The sequence below is a fragment of the Anneissia japonica genome, unplaced genomic scaffold, assembly GCF_011630105.1.
Source record: "Anneissia japonica isolate Jap-2015-1 unplaced genomic scaffold, ASM1163010v1 scaffold199_len4679917_cov187, whole genome shotgun sequence".
Lineage (NCBI taxonomy): Eukaryota > Metazoa > Echinodermata > Crinoidea > Comatulida > Comatulidae > Anneissia > Anneissia japonica.
Genome location: NW_022686322.1, coordinates 2,877,131 through 2,889,098, shown reverse-complemented (window position 1 = coordinate 2,889,098; position 11,968 = coordinate 2,877,131). Strand labels below are relative to the sequence as shown.

Here is an 11,968-nt window from a genome sequence, read left to right as displayed (position 1 = left end):
TCCCAATGCTCTTAAAATTGCACGTGTTCTCCCTATATATAAAAATGGTCCCAAGGATAGCTTGGGAAACTACCGTCCAATTTTAATATTACCTGTGTTATCTAAAATTCTTGAAAAATTGTTTAATTATCGATTAATCCACTTTCTTGAAAAATTTAATATATTTTATGACCACCAATACGGATTTCGTGAAAAATTTAGTACAAAATTATCCTTTGTTAATTTAGTTAATAACCTTTTATCGCAATGTGATAACTCAAATGTTGCTCTTGGGATTTTTGTTGATTCTAGAAAAGCCTTTGACACAATAAATCACGAAATTTTAATTTCAAAGCTACGGCACTATGGGATTAGGGGCATACCTTTGTTATGGCTTTCAAACTATCTTAGTAATAGATTTCATTTTGTTTCCTCTGATGGTTTTGTCTCTAATAAACTACCAATAGACTGTGGTGTTCCTCAGGTATAAGTGCTTGGCCCCATTTTGTTTTTAATTTATATAAATGATTTACCAAATTCGTCCGATTTTTTTTATTTCAGATTATTTGCTAATGATACAAATCTATTTAAATCATTTATTGGTAATACTTTAGATCTTGACGAGGTTAATTATCATTTAAACACATCATAGAATGGTGCAATGCCAACAAATTAACAATAAATGCAGATAAAACAAATTACATACTCTTTCAGTCAAAAAATAAAAGTTTTACTACATCTGGTTCTCTTGGAATTGATTCAAGTTTAATCTCTGAATGTAATTCTGTTTCTTTCGTTGGAGTTAAGCTTGATAAGCATCTTAATTTTAATGAACATTACATTACATAAAAATTTAAAAGTTGGTATTTCATTTAAGTTACGGCACTTTGTCCCTGAGGAAACATTGATTATGCTTTATAATTCTTTTATATTACCTAATCTGATTTATGGTATTGAGGTATGGGGCAACACATACAATTCACACCTATAAATATTTTTACGCACTCAAAAATATGTATCAGATGTATTACATTTTCAGATCTTAAAGCCCATTCTGCACCTTTATTTTATAATCTTCGAATTATAGACATATATAAACTACATAAATTATTTATTTTAAATTTTATCTCTGACCTTTTTAACAATAGATTGCCACATACTTTAACAGACTACTTTAGTAACATTAACCATACCCATAGAACAAGACTCAACCGTGATTACAATTTAGCCATTCTCAATTGCAGAAATAATTTAGGTCAATTCAGAATCTCTTATACTGGTGCTAAATCGTGGAATCCCTTGCCATTTGAGTTGAAAGAGACCACCTCAAGAACAAATTTTGTTTCAAAAATTAAAGACATTTTGCTTAATAAATATTAAATATGATGCCTTTTACATTTTTTTATATTATTAATTTATATTTTATCACATGTATTAATGTTTAATTTGAAAGGGGCTCAAGCTCGATTAGCTTTGGCTATTTTTCTTGGCTCCTATTGCATACTATCGTACCTGTATTCTTTTTTGTTCTTTTGTATGCAATAAAGAGAAAAATAATCAAAATCTCGAAATGACAACAGTAATGTTTAGAACTATCTAGGCCTATGTGGTGTACTGCAAGTATTTAACACGTAATTATTTCTACTTGCAAACCTTCAAGCAATAACCTTACAAATAATTAATAATTATATTAAAATAAAATATATATATATAAAAAACAAGTAAATGGTACACCATTGTAATAATAAGGGGTTTTTTTTGTTTTCATATTCTACATTATTTTTAACAAGTTGGAACGCTCGCTGATTTGTGTTCTTTTTGATCAGGGAAACTACCGTGCAAATTCCCAGTTCCTACCTTTACTGATTCGATGGATAGCGAGGCGGAAGAGATTATGCTTACATACAATGTAATTCACCTTTTCCATTATACTACAGTGTACATACTTTCTTAATATTAAAGTGCGATTGTGATCAAAATGAGGCTACAATAATAAAAATAAACACATTGAAACATTTCACGTTCCGTTCACCTTGTAATTCTTAAACCAAGCCCTTTTATAAAATATCTTAACAACAAGGTTGTACAACGTCTTGTCACATTTCGCTTCGAAACATGACAACTGCAATGTCTTTCTGTGTATGGCATTAGCCGGAAACAGTCCAAAATACTTCAACGTGTACAAAATGTAACCTCATGACTTGTTACAATGACAAAGAGAGAATAAGAAATTCCCAATTCTTCAACAAATTCAGTACCTCAAAAGATCACTTGCAAAAATACATCCATCATCTACATTAGTATATTTGGCTCCAACGTACCTCTCATGTCTTCTCGTGCCCCTCGCTCGGACGATTACGTTCCTTTTCACAAACTTAATCACGTTTACGACCACGCAAAATGCTAGGTTTGGCATTTATTAGATTGTGAGGCTGTCTCCGATATTTGTTCTTTAATTATCCCATAGCCCAACGTCTCCAGTTTTACGTGATGTATTATAGAGTTTTCCATTTTATTATTTTTTTAATTTCTTTTTTTATTTCATTTTATTTATTTATTTATTTTTGCTAATGTTCCTTTTTACAGATCAACTAATCCACGGGACATTGGGTTATAAAGATGTATTTTTAACGGTATGCACTTTTATCCTTACTCTCCTTAGAACTTCGAACAGTATCTCTTAACCTAATCCAGAGGTCATCGATATAGGTAGTACATGGACAAGACTATCAGTAAGTTCATTATGACGTATATCCAGGTCTTCACCTTTATTGTATATACATTTTTTCTCCCCCAACGAATTGTGATTTTTCTCCCCGACGGGGGACCAGCCCTAAGGGGTGGAGCCAACCTCCCCCCCCCCCGCAGGGGAGAAAAAGCACAATTTTTGAGAGAGAAAAAAAATTATAAGTATTTTCTACAAATTTGTAGATTCTAAAATCGATTAAATAAGCATTTGAAACCCCTAAATTGTCAAAATTTTCGGGGACTTCGCCACTGGACCACGTTTAGAACCTTTTAATCGAAGCTCGACCACGCCCAATTTGCTTTCGTCGGAGAAATCTGACCCCTCATCAAGGACGTCTTCCCCCACCCCCGTCGGGAACCTCAGTCCCCTGTCGGATAAATCCTGGCGCCACACCTGGCAGCTCTTCCCGACGAGGGCCTTTCCCCCACCCCACTGTCGCCACCCCCTGCTTAGGAATCTTTCCTAGTGAGTTGTCAAGGAGGCGAATAGACTCATACTCTGTTTTCTGTGAGCTATAGAAAGCGCCTATATGCTATATCACAATATATTTGGTTTGTCCCCCGTGTGATTTGGTAAGTTAATTCTATGTCTTGAGGGATAACGTTGGAATCTCTGCATCTCTCGATAAAAGTCAGATTGCTATTCTGTTTCGCACATTTAATATACTGACACTCAAAATCTCGAAATGACAACAGTAATTTTTAGAACTATCTGGGCCTATGTGGTGTACTGCAACCCTTTAACACATAATTAATTCTACTTGCAAACCTTCAAGCAATAACCTTAAAATAATTAATAATTATATTAAAATGATATCAATAAAAAAAATATAAAAAAACAAGTGAATGTCCGGTACACCATATGTAATAATATGTGGGTTTTTTAGGTAAAACCACTGGTTGATTGTTTCAACGTTTCGGTGAGATTGCTCTGCCCGTCATCGGGAGAATGAGAATTTTGGCTTGGTCTTAAACACCCCACCGAAACGTCGAGACAACCAAACAGCAGTTTTACCTCAAGAACCATATTATTACACAATGCATTGGAAGTGTAATTATTTTGGTATTATCACTCGCCAGGCAAATCGCCAAGAAATATTGTGATATGTATTATAACATATAAATATTAGTGCTTTGTCATTTGCATTCTGATATAACTTACTGGGTGGACTCACTGGTCCGGTTAAACATTGTGACTAGATAATATTAAGCAATGAATACCAGCACTTCATAAAAGTAATGTATACAAAATGCAAAATGCAAAATGTATTATTTATCAATGCACACATTATTCAATTTACAAGTTAAGACCACAAATAATGGAAACTGATTAAACTCATTGATAATAATACATTTTATCAAGCTACAGATTCAAAACACTAATTTCCTCTTTAATCAAAGTCCGTATCTATAAGAATAGTACATTACGGTATTAAACAGCGATCAATAATTTATTATAGTTGGGCCTTAGATAAATTATACTTGTAATGGGTGCCACCATTTTGTATTCATGGGCGGTGCAATCTTGTTTCAACTGTTCACAGTCTAACTACTATGAATTTAGATAACTATCATCCACATGCTCCAGGACTTAATTTACATAGGCATACCGTTATAAGGATACATGAATGCATTTTAAAATTCTGTATATGATATAATGTGTATATATGTGTGTAAATATATATGTGTGTATGTGTGTATATGTGTATGCATGTATATATGTACATATGTATATATGTGTACATATGTGTATATATATATATGTGTGTATATATATATATATACATATATATGAGAATGTATATGTATATACATTTGTGTATATATACACATATACGAAAATGTATATATATGCAGATTGGAATATTTACGCTCCTTACATTGTACTATTAAGGTAGTACATTGTTTTGTAGAGCACTCTTATTTTAAGATGGTGCATTGTTTATGTTTACTATTTTGCAATTTGCATAGCACACTCATTATTGGGTTTGTGCACTCTTGTATTCATAATCAGTGTACCACGTCACACAAGACTGACCCAAGCTATGTTTGAGTCAGTGGTGTGTTTCATTCTTAAAAATCCTGAGCTGCACTGATGAGATCTAACAAGATCGAAACGGCACTGTCTGCAGATTAGAATATATATATATGTATATATACACACATACAGTATATATATATACATCATATATACACACACATACATATATATATTATAATAATCATCAATCATTATATAAATATATATATATATATATATATATATATACATATTTCTTTATCTTTATCTTTATCTTTTATTTCAACAAACCAATTAGCTGAATTACATGGTGTTACAAAATGTAAAATTTACAATATAAAAATTATTTCAAGACAGTAATTAAAAACACAACTACACAACTAGACATTATAGATACTAATTATATATACAGGTTAGTAAAATAATTATTTAATTTATTATTATTTATATTCAAATACAAAGTATATAAAATAGGCATCATGTTTTTAAATATAAATTATGGACCAGCCTCAATAAAAATAAAACATTTGCCAATGTTATATAGGCAATATCAGTTTAACGCGTATTTTCTAGCAATCTAATTCTCAGCATCTCTCGTTAAGGCAACGGATGAGAAAAGGAATTGCATTGTTCCCATATCTATTAGTTTTAGCGTGGGAGTGTGATCATATCCCGTGATGTTGATGAGTTGCCAGAAGATGCCGCGTTTAGCAATGTAACTTCTGCTTGACGGTTATCAACATCCAAATCTGAATAACTGGGCAAATTTGTCAGTTCACTGTGGTAATCGTGGAGTTCTTCCCAGATATTTTCTTTGATATTCTTGAGTAAATCAACTAAATATAAGAAAAATTGACGTTATTGTGAAATCATAGATTGTTTATATGTTCAAGTTATTTAAAGTTATGTATTTAAAGGTATGTATTGTCTATGAAAAAAGTTAAATGAAAACCTACCGAAAACCATGAACAGTATAGATAAGTTGAGAAGCAGAAGAATGAACGGTGTAATATCATGAAGTACAGCAATCGTGTCGTCTGCAGTGTACAATGTCTCATCCAATTCAACAATCGCGCCAACCGACAAGTTGACAATTATAAACATCAATGTCAACAACTGGAACCTCTGATCTGATTTAACCTTCATTGGTTCAAGGTACAGGTGTAAAGCAATGAGAATGACTGTGACGAATAGCGAATAAGACATGTTTGAAGATTGGTCGTCCTTAAAGTTGGCGATGAGAGCGAGAATTGCCTTGTTGTACATCTCAAATATTTCCCAATACCAGAACTTGCCGCTGTATTGCCTACAGAAGAATTTCAATCCCATAATTCTATGTCGTCCATCTTCAATGCGTCTGTGCCGTATGTATTTATAGTATAATATGATGACAACAGCAAATGGAAATCCGACCACGTAAAGCAAAGAACAATAAACAATGTTCTTGTTGGTATTATACACTGAACCATTGTGGAAACTCACGTCGATGGAGTAGTCAGAGGTTAATACTTGCTTTGTGTATTTCCCATCTGCTGTTACATCAAATGTACGGATAGACCACGGTCCTACCGCCATGATGTTGGAGCAAGTGTTTGCGTAGGTCAAGTACAACATCGTAACTGCGATGGACAAGCATTTATCTTTAAGATGATAGACTGAGTAATCGCCCCTACATCGATTGACGACGTGCCAAGTAAAGAATGCACCAGCTGTCAAAAACATAATGATGAAGGGTGTGGCTATTGCAATATAGAGAAGCATATACGCGTTCCAAGAATTGGAAAATATACATTTTGGGCTTAGAATATTGATAAATCGTATAACGTCTAGATATTGAAGACTTTCTCCAACTGATTGGAAATCATTCGGCCAATGAATTTCATTCACTTGAGCTAGTATTCCAAGAATTTGATAAAAATTAATAGCGATCTTTATATGTGTCACAAAAGAATCCATGTGGTTTATAGGCCTATTTCTACCTCTTCCTTGTTTTTCCAATTTCCACACTACATATCCAATACCTGAGAATACGACCATGACTACAACAAATTCAATGATGATAACAGCAGTATGTTGGCATTTATAGCAATTGTTGAATAATTCGTAATATTTAGGACTGCATGCTGCACATAACCAGCCAGAATAACCCTCCGAACAGCTGGCATTGATACTGCCGCCATTGCAACTTTTTGATCGTGGGCATTTATGGCATGCGGGTAATATCCCATTGTATTTGGTATTCTTCAAGTCATCTGGATTTCTTATATTAACGATATTTCTACTCATCTGTTCAACAAATTTGTTATATTCCTTGATACCCCCAAAATTTGCTGGGAAGTCCCAACACCACCAGTAACCATCAATCAATGTCTGAAAACCTTTTGTGCAGTTGACACCTTCAGGGCAAAGTTGGCATGAGCCATATCGTTCAGTTCGATGGAAATCCTTAAGACAATCGCAAGCATTAAGATTCGCCAATTGGTCTGTCTTTGTTCCAGCTGGACAAGTTTGACAATCAGCGATGGAGCCAGCACCAGCTCTTGGTGAATACGTTCCATTTGGACATCTCTTACAGTTACCATCGTAATGTAATTGGTTTGGCGTATAACTTCCTAGTTGATCTTGGTAGAAACCACCTGAAAAGATAGCAAAAGTATAGTCAGCGGTAAGTATAGTTGTTGCACTGTTAACATTCTGTAATCATTTCAGGCTATCCTACCAGCCCTTGTCTATATTTTTTATTGGAACTTCTTGATATTGTTAGAAAATCATCAGGAGGACAAAGGGATCTACGCCGAAACCCAGTATACCGACTCCCAGATAGCCGAGTCCACTTTGCCGAAACCAGTTTGCAAAATACCAAAGTGCAAACTAAAAAATTGTGAAACACATTTTGCCTAATCCCACTTTGCCGAGACCCATTTTCCCTGAACTGTGTGTGTATGTATGTGTGGGTGGGCTGTGTGTGTGTGTGTGTGTATGTATGTCATATGGGTCTCGGCAAAATGTGTTTTACATTTTTTTAGTTTGCACTTTGGTAAGGGTAAACATTGGAAGCATCTTTAGGCTGGATACCAAATTAGATAGAACTCAAATGATACATAAGACCATGCCAGAAATTAACCTAGAAAAGCTTAAAGAAAATAGCACTGAATATCAGAAATTATTAAGAAACAAGTTTGGAGACAAAGAGATCGAAAGTATAGAGCATATAGAAGAAGTTCTAAATTAGATGCACAAACTAGCACTGGTGGTTGCAGGAGAGCAACAAAACAGACACAAACACAGAAATTTAAAGAAAGACAGTACCAGGAGGTTGCTAAAGAGAAGGAAGGAAACGTTGCATGAGACAAGTGATCCAAAGCAAAAGATAGACTATGTAGAGCTATGCAAGACCATTAGGAAAGGGATAAGAGAAGACATAAGGGAACATACCACAAACTTGATACATAAAGCTATAGAGAGTAACAAGGAAATTTAAAGAGCATCAGAAAATAAAGGCCACAAAGCACTCATAATAACAATTAAAGAGGAGGATAGCTCTGTAACAACAAATAGAGAAATAATAGAGAGATATGCAGAATTCTATGAGAACATATATTCCACATCAAACATCACAGGTGAAGACAGAAAAAGAGAGCAGAAAGTTTATGGATGAAAAAAAGGAGCAAGACAGGGAGATACACTGTCTCCAGTATTGTTTACAGCAGCACTGGAGCAGATTTTTCGTAAAATGAATTTACAGGTCAAAGGTCTAAGAATAGATGGAGAATACCTCAGTAACCTCAGGTTTGCTGTCTATATTGTTTTATTTGGCAAGTCTGAACAAGAACTCAAGTCCTTACTTGATGATTTAAACAATGAAGGAAAGGAAGATGGTCTGAGTATAAACAGGAAGAAAACAAAAGTTATGTACAATGAAGTTGGAAAACAAAGAAAACAGAAAGATATTAAGCTTGATGGATAAGTCATAAAACATGTTGCCGAATATGTATATCTTGGTCAGATTCCCACACCAGATGGAAACAAAGAGAAAGAAATTGACAAAAGGTTAACGGAAGGATGGAAGTAATTTGGCCAGTATGATAAATTCTTAAAAGAGGAAACCAATCCCATGTGCTTAAAACGTAAAGTCATGAATGATGTAATTTTACCAGCTATGACTTACGGAGCCGAGACATGGACATTAACACGAAAACATAAACGGAAAGCGGCAGTGGTGCAAAGAAGTATAGAGAGGTCTATGCTCAACATCAGTAGACTTGATAAGTGGAAAATGAATATATAAGAAAGGCAATAAAGATTAAAGATTATCTGAAAAACTGTCTATAACAAAGTGGGAATGGGCAGGCCATGTAGCTTGGATGGACCATAACAGGTGGGCCAAAGAATTAACAGTATGGACGCCACACGGACACAAAACAAAAAGAGGAAGACCTAACAAGAGATGGAGTGATCTTTTCCAGAAGGAGCTTGGTGCGAACTGGGCAAATCTGGAAAAGAACAGATCAGAATGGAAATTGAGGAGGCCATCGGTCAGCAGTGGCCTGACAGGCTGATGATGATGATGATGATATACATACACACACACACACACACACACACACACATATATATATATATATATATATATATATATATTATATATAATATATGTATATAGCCTACATTATATATGTATATACATACATATACATATATACACATATTTACATATATATACATATATATTTTTGATTTGTAAAAAATATAGCTGATGATTGGTAAGAGAAGAGTGGAGAGCCTGGTATAACTTGCTGTATTATGTATGTTATTAGTTAGATTACTGACTTGCGCTTATGCATTATCTAGTTTCGGGTTGCTGCTGAGAATCCAAATGCTTGTAACAAAAAATTCTAATTGTTGGCTTCAAGAGCGCATTTTCTAAAATACTTGTATTTTTTAATTTCTTATAATATAATTATCACCTGGTGGACATGCGTAGCACACGTTCTCTTCTTCAATTGTTCCAAAGTGTCCTTGTTTACAAGGTGTGCATATAGATCTATTACATATCATGCCACCAAAGTACATCAAATTGTCAATATTGAACTCAAATATTATTTTAGTTGTATTTTTCACACAGTAGCTGAAAAAAAAATGATTCATACGTTTAATGTCACTATTTGTTTTTCTATCTTACCTGACTAATGAAGGCATGATAATATATAACTCACATTTCATCTGTTTATTATTAATAATCGTTAGGATTTTATAATGTTAATGTGATAGTATATAGTTCATCGTAGTTCAATAGCTCATTGTAGTAATACGCGTTAATATTGTAAGTGTAATTGTTGTACTTTATTAGTATTACGATTATTTTGACTATGTTTTCATTACACATGTAGCATATGCTACAAAAATCAATTAATGGTATTTTTGGTTATAAGAATCCAAATGAATTCGCTTAGAACCAAAGTACATCATCAATTAAGATATGTAGCATTATTATTCCACATGGTGTACCGAACGCATTTAATCATCACTACTTTGAATATGTAATTTATTTGAATTATTTCAAGTTTGACAATCCAGTCTTAGACGATAATATAATTTGAATGAAAATCAAAAACATCATAGCAATGACGTATACAGTATTTTGAAAACAACTATTAATAACACAATTTTTACACAATTAACGATACATCTGTAAGTAATATTCAAATGTAATTAAATAGTAATAATACAGTAGTTACGCATTTCTGTTTCTTGATAATATTGGAGGGATCATCAAAAGGTTTTCGCACTTAAAATATCTAAAAAAAGATAAGATATTGGATTTTAAAACTATATTAGATATGAATATTAAGGTATGTTTTAGTCCAGTAAGGAAAGGGTAAACATTGATAGGTAGTAGTACTGTAATATATTAAATTATATTGTAATGTTTAGTTCCTGCTGAACATGTAGTTGTATGTAGCATTTGGTTTTGTTTTTTTTCGACTTCAAAGCTACAGTACTGTAACATCCTACAGTACATCAACCGAGCCTCACTTACATTTACTGTGTATATTCAGTTGAGTTATAGTAGTATAAGAAATCGGTGGTGGTTTAAGAAGCCCAGCTTACCCCCCCCCCCACATCCCTTAAAGTATATGAGAGTACCATTTCCGGCCATCTAGTGTTTCTGTATATATTTTCTTACATTAGCCACAACCATGGTGGGACTGAGGTGGTCCAGAACCTCAATCTATGAAAGTCCATCCCTGGGGCCCCACTATTTCGAATTCCGGGATCCGCCACTTGAAATACCTACATATTTGAAATTTGTGCCATATGAGACAAAGCGTTATCTTCAATCAGTTCTAGGGGATTATCATACAAATACCTAAGAAAGAAATACGATCATTAATATATATATATATATCTGTCTCTTATACACATCTTCTTCAGGCGCTTTAGGCGAATCCATGCCTAAGGTTTACTTTAAGGTTTGAATAAATTGCTCCAGCATTGATTCGCCTATTGATTGCTTCCCCAAGATTCTGATATTGGTTGGGAATCATGGAGTCGCTAATACGATACGATACGATATTCTTTATTGTCATTTGAACAATAATTGACGCACATGCAAAGTGGTGAATTCTGAAATTGGCTAGAGGTTGAAAGTGGAAGTCAGGTCTTTTCACATTTCAAAACAGATCTGCGCCTTTGGGTCCAATACAGTTATTTTGTCCCAACTGATGCTGTGATTTTTTTTTCGTGCCTTATATTTACATGATTGATAGTTTCATTTGTGTCCGGGTGAAGTGCGGTAGTTGTGTCTCTTTGGTGTTCATTTTCGGATGCCAAATAATATTCTTGCCTCACCTACATAATATTTACAGCTGTTCATGCAAACCATGGCATTTATACACGACCCATGTCACGTAATTAATATTCATTTTATTTTGATGATGAATAATTATGTTTTTAACACTTATTTTTTGCCAGTAGTCACTGACCACGCCCATACACAATTCAGCACAATGACGTTGCGAGTTATGTGTAATTTTCCTACCTTTACCTTATCTATCCGCGAAATCAGAAGGAGCTGTGACGATGACTATAGAACACGACGTTGTTGAAAATATTAAACGCACGTATAAATACGTACAAACATCACTATTTAATACAAATTAAAATGGTTTTTCAATTAAACTATTCGAAGTCTCACACGAAAGTGGCCGAGGGTTGAGG

General features: G+C 33.9%; 1 protein-coding gene across 2 annotated transcripts; it reads right to left on the bottom strand.

Moving 5' to 3' along the window:
* Positions 1 to 4,493: 4,493 nt before the first annotated feature.
* On the bottom strand, positions 4,494 to 11,111 carry LOC117115897 (putative leucine-rich repeat-containing protein DDB_G0281931). Of its 2 annotated transcripts, none has more exons than XM_033259801.1 (5): positions 11,046 to 11,111; positions 10,486 to 10,545; positions 9,715 to 9,875; positions 5,704 to 7,383; positions 4,494 to 5,583 (listed from the first exon to the last, which is right to left on the bottom strand). In XM_033259801.1, the coding sequence occupies exons 1-5, from the start codon at positions 11,063 to 11,065 to the stop codon at positions 5,396 to 5,398; spliced, it is 2,109 nt and encodes a 702-aa protein (XP_033115692.1). In that variant the 5' UTR covers positions 11,066 to 11,111; the 3' UTR covers positions 4,494 to 5,395. The 2 variants fall into 2 exon arrangements, with proteins under 2 accessions (XP_033115692.1, XP_033115693.1); XM_033259802.1 differs by having other exon boundaries at positions 4,495 to 5,583; positions 10,477 to 10,545; positions 11,046 to 11,069.
* Positions 11,112 to 11,968: the final 857 nt, after the last annotated feature.

What these genes read in the sequence shown, in the direction of transcription:
- LOC117115897 (XM_033259801.1), bottom strand. Translation starts at nt 11,065, where the DNA reads ATGGCACAAATTTCAAATAT. An exon ending in TTATCAAGAAACAGAAATGC is followed by an intron (nt 9,876 to 10,485) that starts GTAACTACTGTA and finishes TTTTTTTTTCAG; the next exon opens with CTACTGTGTGAAAAATACAA. An exon ending in TATACTGTTCATGGTTTTCG is followed by an intron (nt 5,584 to 5,703) that starts GTAGGTTTTCAT and finishes TCTTATATTTAG; the next exon opens with TTGATTTACTCAAGAATATC.